The sequence below is a fragment of the Rhipicephalus microplus genome, unplaced genomic scaffold, assembly GCF_043290135.1.
Source record: "Rhipicephalus microplus isolate Deutch F79 unplaced genomic scaffold, USDA_Rmic scaffold_104, whole genome shotgun sequence".
NCBI lineage: Eukaryota > Metazoa > Arthropoda > Arachnida > Ixodida > Ixodidae > Rhipicephalus > Rhipicephalus microplus.
Window position 1 is genome coordinate 122,327 of NW_027464676.1, and position 18,694 is coordinate 141,020.

At 41.5% G+C, this 18,694-nt stretch overlaps 1 protein-coding gene across 1 annotated transcript; it reads right to left on the reverse strand.

Annotated features, from left to right (window-relative positions):
* Positions 1 to 1,864: 1,864 nt before the first annotated feature.
* On the reverse strand, positions 1,865 to 14,491 carry LOC142790434 (uncharacterized). The gene is made up of 6 exons (XM_075885252.1): positions 14,359 to 14,491; positions 13,087 to 13,228; positions 9,266 to 9,463; positions 4,571 to 4,967; positions 3,495 to 3,555; positions 1,865 to 2,006 (listed from the first exon to the last, which is right to left on the reverse strand). Exons 2-5 carry the CDS (start codon positions 13,121 to 13,123, stop codon positions 3,531 to 3,533), a joined length of 657 nt encoding a protein of 218 aa, XP_075741367.1. The 5' UTR covers positions 13,124 to 13,228; positions 14,359 to 14,491; the 3' UTR covers positions 1,865 to 2,006; positions 3,495 to 3,530.
* Positions 14,492 to 18,694: the final 4,203 nt, after the last annotated feature.

Below are 18,694 nucleotides of genomic sequence, written 5' to 3' on the forward strand. Positions count from 1 at the left end.
TCTTGGGCCGCGTTCGCGGCTCGATGCTGACGCCTCATCTCGGCCTCGCGAGCGCGCAGTTCACCATGCGCTGCACGCTTCGCCCGCTTGTCCTCGGCCTCGCGAGCACGAAGTTCGGCATTCTCTGCACGCTTCGCCCGCTTGTCCTCGGCCTCGCGAGCGCGAAGTTCGGCATTCTCTGCACGCTTCGCCCGCTTGTCCTCGGCCTCGCGATCGTGCAGTTAGGCATCCGCTGCACGCTTCCCCGCTTGCACTCGGTCTCGCGAGCACGCAGTTTGGCATCCGCTGCACGCTTCGCCCGCTTACGTTCGGTCTCACGAGCCCTTCGCAGCGCCGCCTTGTCTTCCAACGTCGGCGAAACCACCGCGGTACCGTCACCTCCCACGACGGGTGCAGTGCTGGCATTCGGTTGTACTGCATTCGTTGTTGATGGTAGCGTAGCCTCCGGGACATCCATCGCACGACCCGCTCTCGACGGGAGACTGAGAGAGAAGGCGGGTGCGCGAGAGAGAGGGGTGCGCGCGCAGCTGCAGCGAGCGAGGAGAGCGGAGGAGCGAGCGAAGGGGGAGGGGGTATAAGGCGCGTTACTGACACCGATATCAGCGTCGCGTCCGTGGCTTATTCGGTAGAGCGTCGTGCTGCGGCCCGCCAAGTCCTCTCTCTTTTAAAGATAGAGAGAAGACTGCGGACGCCGCCGACGGCGGTGAATGGTTTGGGGTCGCTTATAAAGTGTATTCACACTTAAAAGAGTGATTTATTATGATATCGAAATAAATAACAAATGTTTGCATGCCATCTCTTCTCAACCAAAGCTGAGTATCTTAACCTTGCCTGCCTTTTTGTGTTCCTGTATACGAACACGCATTGTTGCAGTGACTCTTTTTTCTTTGTCTGCTGTTTCATGGCTGATGACTGCGTCACAAAACATTCCCACCAATGCACTACATACTTACTGCCGAGCATTAAAGAGCTGTCACTCACTATATTTTATCTAATAATATCTGAGATTTTACATGCCAAACCATGATATGACTATAATGAGCACGCTGAGACCAAGGGCTTCGTAAATCAGGTGTTCTTTAGCATGCAGAGATATTGCACAGAACACGGACCTCCAGCACGTCACCTCTAGTAAAATGTGACTGGCACGTCGGCCATCAAACCAAAAAGACGGATAGTGACCTGCCATTAAACAGATCCATCGGTCCTGTAAAAATTGCACAATCACAATCATTTATTGGTAGTTGGTAAAGAACTAAGTAGTTTATTTCGCCAGCCTGTAACTCTGTCTGACGTGTGCGTCTACAAGAAAGCTGCTTGATGATTACTTCATCCGTCTGCCGAAGTATTTGGTACACAATGACCACCACTATATATATCCTTTTCTTTTTCAAGTTCAGAGATTTTACAAATTCTTTAATGCAGGTAGCAGAATTCACATGGTTAAGTTACATTGCTAGAATGAGCATACATTACAACTGAAAGAATTGCAATGAATGTTTGAATAATAAATATGCTCGCTCAAGAACTTCTCAAACAATAAATGCTTGCTGAATAATTGCATATAGCGAAATTTCATGATGCGGAATGCTATTGAAATGTACCTCTTTGCTAACTATGCACGCTATAACTCTCGTGTTATGCGTTTCATAAATTTGTGAGAAAAATACACTGGCATTCCAGTAAACTTCTCATCTAAGCAGAATTATGCACTCTGCTTTTAATGTTAACTAGATCTATTTGGCTAAGTTGAGAGACCTCTCAAAGTTTAAGTTTTTGGCAACTGTTGTTGATTTGCAACGAAGCCAGTGCGATGCTGATGTCAGGTGTCTCAGGCGATCGAACAGCGGAGACAAAACAGGACTTATGGTAAGCGCAGTAGACAATTTATTACTTTCTTGGAAGGAAATAAAATGGTTTTATAATTCTAGTGATAGATACCAGCAACTCTTCCACTTTTTCTGTCTGTGTTCTTGCGTAAACACTCCGTCAGGGATTCGGATGACCTGGGAAAAAATAACAAAGAAAAAATAAACAATAAACTGTTGTTCATAATAAGTCATCTCTGTAGTGTACTTGAGACTAATCGCCAATGTGTCTCTCTCTCTCTGTTCATATATATATATATATATATATATATATATATATATATATATATATATATATATATATATATATATATATATATATATATATATATATATATATATATATATATATATATATATATATATATATAGGATCACATTACATTACAATCCGGTCTAATAATTTCTCTTAAACTTTTTTTGACAATATTGTCTGGTAGATCTCATATTGTGTCAAACAAAAAAAAAATTTGTCCTTAAGTATGCATTTCTTTCCATTATTCATTAACGATGGTCTTGTACTGGCAGACTTGGTGCATTTAGGTTGTATACGAGGGACTATTGGTCAGCTGCCAGCTCTTAATAATTTCACGTGCTACGTGACGCCAAACAGGCTCATAAAGAATGTCCCACACTCACCGCCATGCTAACTTGTGGCGCTGACTGACACTCCCACGTTTAAAATTTACATATATATCCAATCAAGTGGCTGGGGGGGATAGCCGCCATCATAGCTCAGTGATAAAGCATCGAACGCGTTATTCGAAGGTGGTAGGCTGCGGCGGCTGCATTTCCGATGGAGGCGGAAATGTTGTAGGCCCGTGTGCTCAGATTTGGGTGCACGTTAAAGAACCCCAGGTGGTCTAAATTTCCGGAGCCCTCCACTACGGCATCTCTCATAATCATATAGTGGTTTTGGGACGTTAAACCCCACATATCTATCTATCTATCGAAGGTGGTAGAATGGGTTCCTATTCACAGCAAGTCATCATTCCGCCCTGTTTTCTTTCTTCACATTTACAATACAATTTGGCCTAATAACATCCCCTATACTTTCCTTGGCATTATTGCCTGTTAGATCTTATCATTTTGTGCGAAACACGGAAAAACGATCCCTTAATAGACACTTCTTCCTTTATCTCTCTCTCTCTCTCTCTCTCTCTCTTTATATATATATATAGTCAAGTAGATGCTTTGTGAGCAGTCACAACGTGGTCTATTTCGACGTTTCAGCCAAAGTCTAGCCTTCATCAGCATTCTGGCCTTCATCAATCCTGATGAAGGCCATACTCTGGCTGAAACGTCGAAATAAACCATGTTGTGACTGCTCACGGAGGATCTTCTATTTGACTACTCGTAACGCTACGGCCACTCAACCACCATGTCTTCATATATATATATATATATATATATATATATATATATATATATATATATAAAGGGAAAAAAGACTAATCAGTACATTAGCTGCAGTTACCTCGAGTACGGTGCGAATCACATGCAGTAATAATACTAAATATCTTGAAAAGTTTTACGTTTGAAGCTTCATAAAAAATGTCTGTTCTTGCTTTGTTACTTGTAATATTTACCTAAGACCTAGCTACATAAAGAAGTCTTGTGACTTACTTTTAAAATTCTGTTTTGCAGTGTGATGATCATGCCTTACGTTGAAGAAGCGGGTGCAGCACTGCAGATTCGGAAGGAGAAAGGCAACAACAATTCACTTCACAGAGGAAAGCTAGAATGAGACACGCATGCACGCAGTGCGACCATTAAAAGAAACGCACACAGTACGACAATACAAAGAAAAAAAGCGTGAGCGTGCGTTGTAATAGCACGTTGACACCACGACACAGTGCCACCATGCACGGCGAAATAAACGTGCTCTTCAAGCTGTCTCACTTGCTCTGCTACATTGATCATTCTCATTTTATGGTTGTAAATAGGAAAAAATAAAAAAAGAATAAAATAACGACGGAAAGAAAGATACGCTGATTTTGCCAAGGCCACGAAGAGAATGTTACTGTATATTGACAGAATCACAGCTAGTTTTTTACAATTCTACCTATTCATCAAACACATCATATGGTGTGTTTAGGCTGTCATCAGTGGTGGCTATTCTATCATTGTAGTAGAATTATTGAAGAATACTTCAAGTGCAATAAAGAAGTTGTTCAGAGTGTAGTTGACAACACCAACTGCCATGACTTTTTATCAGTTTGCATGATGCGGTAAGCAGGCCGAGAAGCGCGTGTTGTGGGTGGAATAGCAGGGACACATTTACCGCCAATAAGTGGACTAGAATTTAACAACACAATTGTCCACCACGCATATTGACAAGTCTGCTTAATATTTTTGAAAACAATGTTATTGTTTTTGAAAACAATGGTATTTTGAAAACAATGATTGAAAAAAAATGTTATTAAGCAGCAATTTTTCTAGCATTGACTCGTGTTTGTTTGAGAGAAAAATTATAAAGGGAGCGTTCATCATGTTCATCAGGTTTGACTCGCGTTCATCATGTTTGACCTGTTCGAATAGACAACTAACATTTTTTGTGAAAAAAAAATTTTGAGCTGGAGTTTTTTGCCAAGATTTAACACCCAGATTACTCTTGTACTTTGGTTCATGTTTTCGAAGGGCCACTACAAGCTGGGAAGAAGGGCTAGCATGTTGAATGAAGGCGGTAAGAAAGAACTTACCCAGATGCACCAGCTGATGGGTTCGCAGAGGCAACACTGGCCCGTGGAGCAATGGCTGCTGGTGCTGCACCAAATGAGCCAGCACCCTGGCTTCCAGTGGCGGCACTTGATACGGATGAACCATAGGGGCCGTGGCTTCCGTACTGATTGTATCCGTTATAGCCACCATAGCCACCATATCCACCATAGCCGCCATATCCGCCATATCCACCGTATCCGCCGTATCCGCCATGTACTCCATAGCCGCCATACGGGTTGAACGCACCATACGAACCGTAGTTACCATACGGGTTGAAGCCATAGTATCCATTGCCATATGACATTCCGAAGGGGCCATAACCACCGTAGGCACCACCCCAGGGAGACCCGAAACCGCCAGGGTAGAATGCCGGTCCCCCTGCAAATGGCAAGTTGATTGCCGTAAAATTAGTCATGGTAAATTTGCCCTCTTTTCTTTTAAAGAGTATGCAGTCACGTTATTGCTGTCGACTTCCACACGGCTGGACCGGAAAGGCGCGCGAGCGTTAAAAAACGGAACGCGCCTCTGTAGCCCGGCCGTTCATTGCACTTTTGCATCGGGTGAGAGCTCGTGGGACATTGTTTAGCAGTCATTATCATAAAAGCTCAGTAACGTAACTTTCCCAAAATGATCATATCAGAGGGACGCATGCGTGCACGGTATAATGTGGGCTGTCTTTCAACACTACCCATATCTGTACGCCTCTTGTTAGACAACGTACATGAATATCACAAATCGAGGCTTCCTCGACAGTGTTTCGTATTATTTACTACTCCTTCACTACACTGTACATGTAATATCAACTTGTGAAGTCTTCCAAACAAATTATTACTAAAGCTAATTTTGCTTTTTATAGCTGATTCTTCAATTTCTTTTAATTATTGGTCTAGCGGCGTTTGTTATTGCATTGATATATAAATAAGCAACATCATTCTCAGTTGATTGAACAGAAAAAAGGACATGTTTGATGGATTTTGTGAACTTCCAACACATGTATGTTTCCAGAACCAATTTTTACTGCATTTACGCGCCTTCTGACTTCATTTTTTCAATTAATGAGTGTCAACAAAAAGAAAGCGTACACGCCACAATGCATGTTTGTAAATGATGTTCAAGAGAGCTTCAAACACCAGACAAGAAACTTGACATATTATGCTATACAGGGTTTTGAGAAATATGATGATTCAAAATAACCAAGTAGCTACTCAGCATAAAAAAGACCAGCTACATCTTTGTCATCTAGGGCAAAAACATTTTCGCACGTTAGTTTAACACAAAATTAGCAATACATTTGCGAAAGGGTCAATGAGTTTTTTTTTTGTCCTCTGTAAAGTTGTTATTACACGTCTTTTTTTACAGACACCAGGACTGAAACGATAGTGTTAAGTCACCAGTACGTGCAGATAAATAATCTTGCACATTATTTTTAGCAATGGCTCCTCTCTCACTCGTTTCAATGTATGGATCAAATGCGAAGTTTTTTTCGTGAACTTAAAGCACCTTGAGCATGTCTGTCTGCTTATCCGTATATTCTGCCACCAACGTGCGGGCTCTCTTCTGTTTGTCTACTAAATTTAACCAAAACCAAAGTTGTCATTGAAAAGCAGTGGTGTATAGCTGACACAATGAACAGGTCATTACATCAATTGTGTGAGAGGCTTGGCGCGTACACCATCTGAAACTTTTTCCTTCAGTCACGTGTGACTCGTACTCGGGTAAAACAGCCCCTGGAATGCGGATACAAGAAATTGGTGACTAACAGTTCTATCTAACCAGGAAAAATACGCGAACGCATTATGAAGACTGTGTGCCAGAAAATGAGAAGGCAATCTTTACGGGTCAGGAAAAATGTTTGCGCCATCGCCTTATGAAGTTCGTGTGCTAGAAAATGGGGTGTAGGTGTCAGCAGTGTTGTCGGCGATGAAAAAATAGCAGGAACGATAAGGTGGAAAATGTTTAGAGCCGAAATTGAACACAGATATTCTGTGAGGCAGTCAAATATTCTACCACATAGGTATACGCCTCTGCTTGTAGGAACTAACGACGAGAACCGTAAAATGATATCAAATCATTCTGTACCACGCCAACGTCCACTATGAATGCTGTGTTCTCTATCGGTTTTTGTAACCATGTAACAAACACTGCACATACTTCTTGTGTCCCACCAAGCTGTGGTCAATCGTTGCATAACACTGAAACTTCGTTGAAAATCACTCATTGTATGCACATAACCACATTATAGCGTGCACTTATATCAACTGCGCTTTAATATGAGTACCGTCGTTACATCGGAGCATAGGATGGTCTGACCAGATACCACAACTGTAACCGACGTGCCTTACAAACCCTCAAGCAATCCTGTATCTGGGGTAGACAGGATAGAGGGGTTCTAAAAAATCGTTCCCCATCATTGCTGTTGCTTCTTCAAATAAATACTTTCCTGAAATTAGGTGCTTTTGTCAAATAGTCAAGACCTTCGACAAGTGTCTCAGCACTCCTTAGAAAAAAAAACATTGCTTGCTGCGGGCGTGAACAATATTTTCCCATAATATGTCAAAATAGACAAAGAAGTCAGTCAAACTCGCAATGTTTAACTCAAAGCTATGCAAATTTTGTTGTGGAGGCCACTACTCGTCTACTGCTTTGCATCGCATCGGTTTTCAGAATAACTGGGGTATGCGAAATTTTTATGAATTTTATGTCAAAATTTCGATTATGAACGGGTAGTATTTATTCACTGTATTCAAGTAACACTGATAAATGCAGTATTGCATGCAAATGAACACCAGTGAAAAATAATTTACTTATATTTATAGATATTCTGGTCAGATCACTGGGTAACAGATCACCGAATGGGCTTTCCCATTTCCCGTCCAAATGTATATATATCGTAACCGGACTGATGTGCTGTGCTAATTATGCTCTGTCAAATGCTAGCTCTCTCAATCTGCCCGCCTCATGTGTTGTCAAGACCTATATTATAAGATAAGGTAAACATCACAGGGAGAAAAGTGCGACCCTGGTACCCACAAAGCACCGCGGACAAAGTATTGTGCAGTAGCTTTAAAAATAGGTTTTAACGTTGTAGACATTGTTGAAGTAGGGATGGATGGATGGATGGATGGATGGATGGATGGATGGATGGATGGATGGATGGATGGATGGATGGATGGATGGATGGATGGATGGATGGATGGATATGGCTGTACCCTTTAGATCAGGCGGTGGCTAGCGCCACAAAGCCGTAGTACCTAATGAACCAAAAACTAAATTTATTTTTTCCCTTAAAAAGTGAGTTTGAGGATTCGTACTTTGCAGTGAAGAGTTTAATTTTCGCTCGTGCCTTGACTTTAGCTACCAATCAGATAACTTCCTTCTAGTTAAGTCTACCCGCTTAAAGTTTATTTTGCCCTCCCGGTCCCTAAACCCCAGTGCTTTGAAAAACTCTGCGCCATCATCCTGAACTATAGGGTGAAGCCCTTTACAGAACATTATCAAGTGTTCGGCAGGTTCTTGTTCCTCTCCACACGCACTGCATACTGTGTCTTCCCCTTCGTATTTGGCCCGATATGTCTTGGTTCGCAGTACTCCCGTCCTTGCCTCAAACAGTAGAGAACTACCCCGAGTATTATCATAGATCCTTTCCTTGGCAAATTCCTGCTTAAAAGTTTGATAGATCTCTATTGCGGACTTCTTAATCATGCCCATTCTCCACATGTCAGTCTCCGTTTCCTTCACTTTCTTCTTAACCAATAGTCCTTTTTGGTTTGGCCACCTGCTGTTTTCCAAGTATTTACCAGTCAGCTTCCTGGTTCGCTTCCTCCATTTTGTATCGACATTCATGTACAAGTAGCTGAAAACCTTCCTAACCCAACGCTCTTCCCCCATTTCTCTCAATCGCTTCTCAAATTTTATCTTGCTGCTAGCTTCCCTGCCCTCAAATGATGTCCATCTCATATCACCTTGTACTCGCTGATTTGGTGTATTCCCGTGAGCTCCTAAAGCAAGCCTGCCTATTCCACGTTGCTTAATTTCTAATCTTGCTTGAACTTCTGATCTCATGCACAAGACCGCATTGCCGAACGTCAGCCCAGGAACCATCACCCCTTTCCATATTCCTCTCACAACATCATACCTATTGTAATTCCACAGTGCCCCATTTTTTATGACTGCTGCATTCCTGTTACCTTTAGTCGTCACGTATATTTCGTGTTTCCTCAGATACTCGGTCCCATTGCTTATCCATACGCCCAGTTATTTCTATCTAGGCGAAGCAGCGCCATCATACTTGACCATCAGACTAGGCGAAGCAGCGCCATCATACGAAAAGCAGTTGAAGTAAACATTGGTCCAGTTGGCAGCAATTCGAAATACAATTTAGTGTTTCCCGGAGACGCCGTGCATGTGGGGCAAATTTGTGCACATGGCTGTGCGTTCAAACTTATAACTAGAGTGACTAATCATTTTTATTAGGAGTACTGCATGCGTTCGAAAGAAAATAAAATATACTATACACTTGGAGAGTTTTACATTACGTCAACTTTCTTATAACGCTTTTAGGGATAAGGAATAGCTGGTGCCCTATCGGTGCGCCAAAACTTAGATCACATCAATAAAAATTGTGTTCTAAAGGAAAATGCTTCATTTCATGACGTAACCTTAAAAAGGTGTCTTACCGTAGCCATATTGGCCTGCGCCAATACCAGCCTGACCACCGAGTCTCGCACCAGCATTTCCTCCAATGCTTGCGGTAAATCCGGGCGCGCCACTAGGACCGACTCGTTCCACTCCGGCGTGCAGCCTAGTGCCGATTCCACCAACGGCTCCAACATCGCTTCTAGCGCCACGTTGCCCTCGTCCACTTGCAAGAACCACTGTGTGCAAGACACCATGTGGTATTAGTGTTACAATATTTCCATCACGGGCGTGGCAGGAAGGAATCCAACACTCATGAGAAAAAAGCATAAAAGTATAGAAGGTTCTGCTGGCAATCCTGAGGTGATTGATTGATTTGTGGGGTTTAACGTCCCAAAACCAGCATTTGATTATGAGAGATGCCGTAGTGGAGGGCTTCGGAAATTTTGACCACCTGTGGTTCTTTAACGTGCACCCAAATCTGAGTAGACGGGCCTACAACATTTCCGCCTCCATCGGAAATGCAGCCGCCGCAGCCGGGAATCGAACCCGCGACGTGCGGGTCAGCAGCCGAGTACCTTAGCTACTAGGCCACCGCGGCGGGGCATCCTAAGGTGATTAAGCACAGAAAAAAAAACGGCAAAAAAGTTGCGCTCTTTGCAGTGACACGCTGCTAAAACGACTTGAGTGATCAACGACTAGTACATTCAAAACACTTACACAGAACTAGGATGACAGGCAGGGCCAGTAGGTTGAATTTCACTGTACTTTAACAACAGGGCAACAAACAGGAATAAGTAAGCAAAAGTCACGCACGATGTTGTATGTCTTCTATTTTCTTAATCCCATCTTTGGTGGTATTGCTCAAGTGCAATGCACTCATCAGGCCGGTGCCTTTAAGAAGGTCACAATGTTGTACAATTAGTCATCGCCAACGGGTGATAACATGGCCGAAAATCATCTGTTCTCTAATGTACTATCACAAAAATAGCCTAATGAGTTCTGAGTGACCATAAATATAAAGGAAATTGAAATGAAGATGGGTGCTAGATAACATGAAAAATTTTGGAACAGGGTCCATGAACAGGGGTTTTGACAAAAACAGACTTAGCCAAGACTAGTCTGCTGGTCGAAACGTTGTCTCCAGTGAATTTCTTGTTCAATACCTTTCATCTCTAAAAATGAAGTCTTTTGGGAAAAAAGTGCTGAAGTACTGTTCGAAAAGTGATGCACACATATTAGTTTTTGCGAGTTTTGCATTTATGTGATGAACAACGATAAATGACATATAATATTTAATTTTATAGCTGCAGGTTGCACTGTTGAATGATTTCATAAAAATGCACGCCAAAACACAGTGGTTGTCTTTCGTAAGAGCTGTTGATCATTGGCGTCCCACCTTTCCTAACGTATGCCTTTGATTTCGTGGCCCCGCCGTTGTGGTCTAGTGGCTAAGGTACTCGGCTATCTATCTATCTATCTATCTATCTATCTATCTATCTATCTATCTATCTATCTATCTATCTATCTATCTATCTATCTATCTATCTATCTTTCTATCTATCTATCTATCTATCTATCTATCTATCTATCTATCTATCTGTTTTGGGTGCCCTCGTTATCGCCTTCGTAACTTGTAGAAAAGCTGAATTAGTTCAAGTTGATAAGAAGGTTTGACTAATATGTCTCGCTATTCGTGACATGACTAACGCTAAAGTTTGATCGAATCCCGGCTGCGGCGACTGCATTTTTGATGGAGGCAAAAATGCTGTAGCCCTGTGTGCTCAGATTTGGGTGCACGTTATAGAACCGCAGTTGGTCGAAATTTCTGGAGCCCTCCACTAAGGCGTCTCATATAGTCATATGTTGGTTTTGGGAAGGAAAACCACTGATACCAAATAATTAACGCTAAAATTCTATCGCCCGTATCATAAAGCCCTTTCACCCACACATATGTGGCACATGCAATCGTATTAATGTAGTGAGTTTGTTAACGTAGTGGTTGACAGTTTATATCTACCAAGCAGCAGTGAGAACAGACATTGGCAATTTATCTGTGATAGCATAAAGAAACCTGACATCGGCAGCGCTTGCCCGAGGAATGCAAAGAGTAAGTATCACTGTCTCAGCAAAAATACAAGCCGAGCATTAAGCGTGGCAGTCAAGTACTCTACCACAGAGCCGCGCTAGGTTTCAAAACTGCTTTGAAAAAAGACTCAATTCAGGGGTAGGGCTGGTGAGACATCATCTATGGTTTTGAAGTTCACTATGTAACTTTATTGACACTATATGAGTAGTTCTGCAATACGGGCTTTTAGTTAGATTAACGTCAATCATATACAAAAGAGCCATTGAGAGAGGTGACTCTACGCAGCTTCCGACAGGGCTACCATCCTAGCAAGAGCGAGCGTGCCGTATCATTTTCCCGCTTGCAATGTTCGTGTTCTTATTGTTGCTATCGGCATCTTTATGCAACAATAATGGTAACATAAAACACATACGGCTATTCAAATAGCGTTGGTTCATATATTTGTATTTATTTTAATGTCATTTTGCAGCATTACATTAAATTAAAGAAAATTACACCATAGTCAACTGCCCTTCGCATGCTTCGCATAAAATAGACTCCCATGGTATCTGAGATTTGTTGAAATTTTGGCAATACAAATTAGGCCAATTGATTTTGATACATCGTGAACGGCACCTATTAATTAGGACCAGAAAACATTAAACCATTGAACACGTTTTGCTTGTGTGCTTTTTGCTGGTTGCAGTGTTATGAAGTACTGTTGGAAACGAAATGGGCGTCAGATTATTTTAATACTGTTCAACATATTTGCCATGCCATCGCATTGACAAAATTAGCCTTACTATGTCTGTATGAAGCATGCGCTGCTATCGTGTGTGCGTGACATTTCGGTCAGAATTCGTGCTTTCTTTTTTTTTTTAATTTTAACGTGAAACTTCGCCAATCACCATTTTTGACGGTAATCATTTTATAGACCCTAGTGATAGTGGATGAAGTCCTATATTGCGCAAGCGTGGCGAACAAAATCTGAATTTGTACAGAGTTAGGCAATATGAACTTTTTGCTCGGTTCCTTTTGCAATAGGCACTTTATTTTTAGCAAACATGTCACTTAAATAAAATGTTTCTGGTGGCTAGCATTCTTGATTCTTTTCCTAAGGGTGATGTTGTGGCATACTATATTTGTTGCATACGCATTCATTTACAGGAAAAACTATGAACTACGTAGAAGTATGACCCTTCAAATTAAGTGGGGTATTGTTTTTTTTCTAGTTGCAAAAAAAATTACGATCTTCACACTTCGTAATATGCTTGGTAGTATGCTGGACGTTATATCGACTCGTTGAGACGTTCATTGTTTTATATTGTGCACATTTCACAGAATGTCATACCATGGTTTTCTGAGAGAAAATGCTTGTAAACAACAGCTGCAATGTTTTGTGTAGCTGAGTTAGCATTCACTTGTATGCATTTGTGGATCAATTGTCTCAAAGCTACGAAATTGATGGCTGCACTGTCAGAGGTCATGTCTTCATGTTAAGAATGTATGTTTATGAAGCGACTTTACATAACAGAAGCAGCTTGCTGTTTTGCGCCCAGCTAAGTTTTCTACCTCAAACCTTGGAATTCTTTGCACAGTGCCATTAGCTCTAACTATTTAGCACGCAACCATGCAACTTATTCTACAAGCCATACTGTTTCAAACCTGCAAACATTCTTGAACAGTATAAATTCGCATATAAGGAATCACTAAGGCAGCTCTACTTGTAGCAATACTTCAATGTGTGCATTAACAGGAGCCTAAAACAAAAGAAGATTACGTGGACTTGCTTACCAGTTGCCAAGAGGCATGCAACTATGAAGGTTTTCATGTTTTGGGGTGATCTGGCTGCGCTGTGTTACGCAAGAACGAGCCGCTCCTCTGTTTAGGAATACTGCGCTATCAAAATCCACTTCAGCTTTTTATTGCCGAAGGCCTGTAATAACCAAGCGTTTCATTACAAACTTTATTTATTATTTGTCAAGTCTATGTTGCGCAACTTGTGCAAAACAAAAGCTATTTTTTCTATGCAAGGTGTATGGTTGTGTGCGTGGCTTGCATGGAGAGTTTTTGAAGTTGTTTTTGACAAGACGCGCTTCTCCTTCAATGATGTGCACGTGCGCAAACAAAAGGAATCTCACCCATTGTTTATTTGCGATGATGTCGCTGAATAGGAAAACAGATCTGACAGTTGTTTTTGTCGTTCACAGTATAAGCGACAACTTTGCCCATTATGTCTGATATTTACCGTTCTTTTCCACCAACTGTCAATTTCATTTTGTACTGGAAAGATGACCCTTATATGGAACAATGCGCAAAACCACACTAGCTGTAAGCGTCCCCTTGTTTACCTCTCCTTTGTGGTATGTAGTCCAAGATCAGAGCAAAAGAACTTTGTCGTTGAAACAATAGTAGCGGTCATGCGTCTAGCAAATCGGTTGCTGAGGCACGGTCTTTTTTTTTTCGAGTTCTGGAATCAAATAGCTTTTCTGATTTATTGTTTGTAAGTTTTTTTTTCTTTTTCATCACGATTGCTTTGCTCTGCCTTTCCACACTAAGACATGCTTAGACCTAGCAGGCTTAGAGAGAAATCAACGAAAGCACGTTATTGAGGAAATAGTTTGTTATGAAAACAATATGAGAGATTTTCTTTCAGTACACGTTGTGCACTTGACTTATGTTCCCTATCTCTCTCATTGTAAAACCATGTTCCAGGAGAACATCAAGTCGTCTAACTTTGAAGCTTCTCGTGCGTTCTAAAATTTGCGAGCCTGTTATGGTATGTTGCCCTTTACATGAGCTCCAATTGGTTGCATTCAAATTCCTTCTGTTGGTTTTCTTTGTGTTTGGTCTGTCACATGGCATTGTTTATAGACGAGATAGTGCCACTCTCTATATATTGTAGGTCAGCACAAAAAAGACTATTAAATAAAGAGATCCGTGCGTAAAACAGATCTATTGTCAGTAGGTCACAAAGAAGAATATAGCCAAGTTCCAAATTTCACACAGACAAACTGAGGTTAGCAATCAGGAAAACTTAAAAATGCACGATAGAGTGGGACTTACCTGGTGGGCTGGTACTAAGATCTTATGCTCCAATCATTACTGCTTCCGCAAGCAGAGTGTGAGGTACAGCTGTATATTCCAGCTTTTCTGTAATGGCAACAGTTTTGAATCCTGTGCTACTATTTTCCGTTCCATGTGCATTGTTATGAAGAGGTTGAAGTTTATATTGACCTCAGTTATTCCACTTTAAAAAGTTCTGCAGCAAAAAAAAACTTAAAGTAAAAGTGGGTTCTTAAAATAAAAAAAACGAACAAGTAGAAGAAGAACACATGAAAGAAATTTAAACAAATTGTTAAATTACTTCAAAAATTGAAGCATAAGCATAAGTGCGAACACCTATTAAGATAACGCTCCGTGCATTTAACAGCACGTACAATCAATGACAACACATCAATTGAGAATGAAAATTGAAGGGTTCCTATTGTGAACCACCGCTCATTGCATATTTTTTGAGCACGTGGAGAGTGTGCACATAACTAAAATGACGGCTTTATAGAAGACATTTTTGGATACGTTTGTTGTAGTTCAGATTAAAGATTTTTCATGGCCCACACCGTCTCAGTAGGAACTTGTCGATGACCCTACATGCTGAAGAAGCAATTTGATTCAGTGCAAAAATATGCAGAGGCATTTTCACTTTGAAAATGGCAATTACCAAGCTTAAAGGTTCTGTCAGCTGCTTCGTACCTGTCATCATTTGGTGTCCTCAACAAATATGACAGGTACAAAATCTCAGCTATGAGTGGATAAGTGTGTCAGCAGGAAGCTAACTCAAAGGTAAAGTCAAAGTTTACGTCATCAAAGAAATTCTGGTTAGTCTTCAGGGCTAAAAGCTGCTCGAGGCAGCTTGATAGTTGGCAGCATACGACGTTGAAAGTACAAAAAATTCCGCCATATCCACGAAGTGAATGATGATGAGTGGGTGAAGCTCCGGAGGTAAACCTGGTAAACCATGAATCCTCTGTACATTTTGCCCACTCGATTTTATTACATCGCTCCCCCTAGCGTACGTCGCCGCACTAAATCGAACGATTGCCTTCAACCAATGACACGCGCCATATGTGACATCATTCCTATTTTATAAGATCTCGCGTCTTTCATCAACTACAAGTACCGCTTTCTAGTTTATAACATCTTGCATCTTTTCATCATCAGCTACAAGTACCACCATCTAGTAAACACTACAAGAACTAAACGAGAGGTGGCTACATACAGGAGACGGTACCGCCATCTAGTGAACACTGCAAGAACTAAACTAGAGGTGGCTACATACAGGGGACAGTACCGCCATCTAGTGAACACTGCAAGAACTAAACTAGAGGTGGCTACATACAGGCTACAGGGGACGCACAGCCCACACCCTAAGGAGCTTCGCCCCTAAAAGGGCTTGTAAGTTCATACTTTCTTAAATACATGAACAATATTTAACAAATTGCTGTTTGGACTACATCAAGCAATAGGAGTAGCATACAGAGAGTCACAGTGAGATTTTGCATCTAATTGTTTAGTACAGCATAGATAACTTTGTATTGCAAAAGGTACAGGAAATGCGGAAATTTTACGGAATAACAATTTTGCGGAATGATTAAACACAGAAATGTTGAGATAGAGAAATGCGGTATGACAAGATAAGCTAAAGTTTGCATAGTCAAGACATATCAACACGAGGGCTACAACATAGAGATGCAAAAAATTCATGCAATCGCCATTGGGTAGCACAGTAAGTTCTGTAAGTTTGGAATCAAAACCATTATCGATTGATATGTGGAGTTTAACGTTCCAAAACCACCATTTGATTATGAGAGACGCCTTAGTGGAGGGCTCCGGAAATTTCGACCATCTGGGGTTCTTTAACGTGCATCCAAATCTGAGCACATGGTCCTACAACATTTCCGCCTCCATCGAAAATGCAGCCGCCGCAGCCGGGATTCGAACCCGCGACCTCCGGGTCAGCAGCCGAGTACCTTAGCCACTAGATCACCGCGGCGGGGCTCGAAACCATTATCCAAACGGCCCGTAGAGCTAAAAGTCGTAGGCGCCAAGATACATAGTTAAATAGATAGATAGATAGATAGATAGATAGATAGATAGATAGATAGATAGATAGATAGATAGATAGATAGATAGATAGATAGATAGATAGATACGCTCAAAGTCACCGAAGTTCGCTAAGAAATGCTTGGTATTTAAAAAAGCGACTTTAGAAGAACTTACTCAGGTCACATGAATATTTTAAATGCGAACCATTTCTTAGCGGGCTTTGGCAACTTTAAGCGTATCTATCTATCTATCTATCTATCTATCTATCTATCTATCTATCTATCTATCTATCTATCTATCTATCTATCTATCTATCTATCTATCTATCTATCTATCTATCTATCTATCCATCTATCTATCTATCTATCTATCTATCTATAGCGTAGTGGTAAAGATACTCGACTTCGGAGCATGAGGGCACGGGTTCAAATTTTAGTGTTAGAAAGAAAAAAGTTTTTTTTATGCTGAAGACGTTATCGGGTCTGACCAACCACTCGTGGCGCTGAAAGCAGCGCACTAGCTGGGGCGCAGGGCTCCACGGGAGTGTCCGCTCTTTATGTAAGTATGTTTCTGTATGGGCTCGTATAATTCACATATCTCACTGAATAGCAGTCGGTTGTTCACGTGCCGTGACAGCCAGTAGAGCAGAGAGCCGTCACAGATAGGGTAGTTATGGAATGCGGCACCTTTGTTTTCGTGACACCGCTTGGATCGTCCCCCATGGCTGCACTGGTTTTAGTCGCCATTTTATAATGCGAATTGGACAGTAGAGTGCCACCGTGGGCACCTATTTGTAGTTTGCTTGCCTGTGTTATCCGGTCTTACCACTTCTTTAAGCACAGAGCTTCAAAAAAAAAAAAGGGGGAAAGCACGAACGATGCCCACTGCAAAAGCACTCAAAATGCGGTGTTCTGGTAGAACACAACCTGACATTCAATGAGTGACGTCAACACGTATTAGGCGGCATGGTATGTCCTTGAGGCCAATAGTGAACTAGAATATATAGTTTGGCCGCAGCGCCATCAATATAGCGAACTAGTATATAAACGGTTTTAAGGTCACAGGCGTTGTACCCGAGAAAACCTCCGATAACCTCATTTACCAGTTCCTGACGTCGAAACTGCAAGCACTGTCTCTCTTTAGTTTTTCAGATACCCGGAACGTGCATATAGTTCAAGAAATATCTTACAATTTTTATATAGCTCTGAAGAAAAATTCTTTAAATTAATTTAGCTAAATAAGAGAAAGAAAGTGTAGAAAATCAGTGCACTATTTTTTAAAGCTCTTCTTACCAACCGATGCTATTTTGGCACATCAGTAGACTAAGCCAGGTGTCATTAGGGGGCTGTGTTTGTGAACAGTAAAAGGGTCTATAGCCATGAAATAAATGCAGTGAAAAGGGTGAAGTAGACACGAAGCACAGGCCATAAGAAAGTGCGCGAGTGCCACCTCTATGCTGAATTTATGATGAAAAGATGCAAGATGGCGGTACTTGGAGTGTTAGCTGGATGAACGGACGGAAAGACAGACCGATGCACGGACGAACGCATGGATGGGTGCACATATGGACAGACGGATGGACACACAAGCGAACACACGGACAGACGAATGGATGGGCGAATGGTCACACAGACAGATGTACGGATGGACGGAAGCAAGAAGGAACGAATGGACATACTCTTCGCCCCACTGATAATTATGCAAGTCGTGGATATGTTGTGATATTTATTAAGCATCAAATTCAAGGCAATTTTTATCGGAGATTAAATCAGCGATACTCGTCTCTGTAGGTTATTTTATCATATTTTATCAGAAACAACTATCTCTTTATTTATGAATAAGATGCGCGGGTTTCCTCCTGAATTCAAAAGAGTGCGTGCGTGCCGCTTCTATAGTCCGGCTGAGGAGGTGGCTACCTACTACGACGACGACGATGAATACAACAGCAACTACTACTACTACTACTACTACTACTACTACTACTACTACTACTACTACTGCTACTACTACTACTTCATACATCGTGGACGCAAGACACACGGCTTAAGGATATTTGCCCCTAATATTTTGCAACGCTCATATGGGCTGCTTTGAAGCATACAGCATAGATTGCTTTTAGGGGCGAATCTCATGAGGCCGTGGATATTGCGTCCGCGATGTATGTAGTAGTAGTAGTAGTAGTAGTAGTAGTAGTAGTAGTAGTAGTAGTAGTAGAAGTAGCAGTAGTAGTAGTAGTAGTAGTAGTAGTAGTAGTTGTTGTTGTTGTTGTTGTTGTTGTAATAGTAGTAGTGCGTCG

Excerpts from the sequence above, each read along its gene's own strand:
- LOC142790434 (XM_075885252.1), bottom strand. The coding sequence starts at position 13,123 with ATGAAAACCTTCATAGTTGCATGCCTCTTGGCAACTG. Across the intron at positions 9,464-13,086 it reads TGCATGCCTCTTGGCAACTG|TGGTTCTTGCAAGTGGACGA; the intron begins GTAAGCAAGTCC and ends TCTTGCACACAG. Across the intron at positions 4,968-9,265 it reads CGCAGGCCAATATGGCTACG|GGGGACCGGCATTCTACCCT; the intron begins GTAAGACACCTT and ends TGCCATTTGCAG.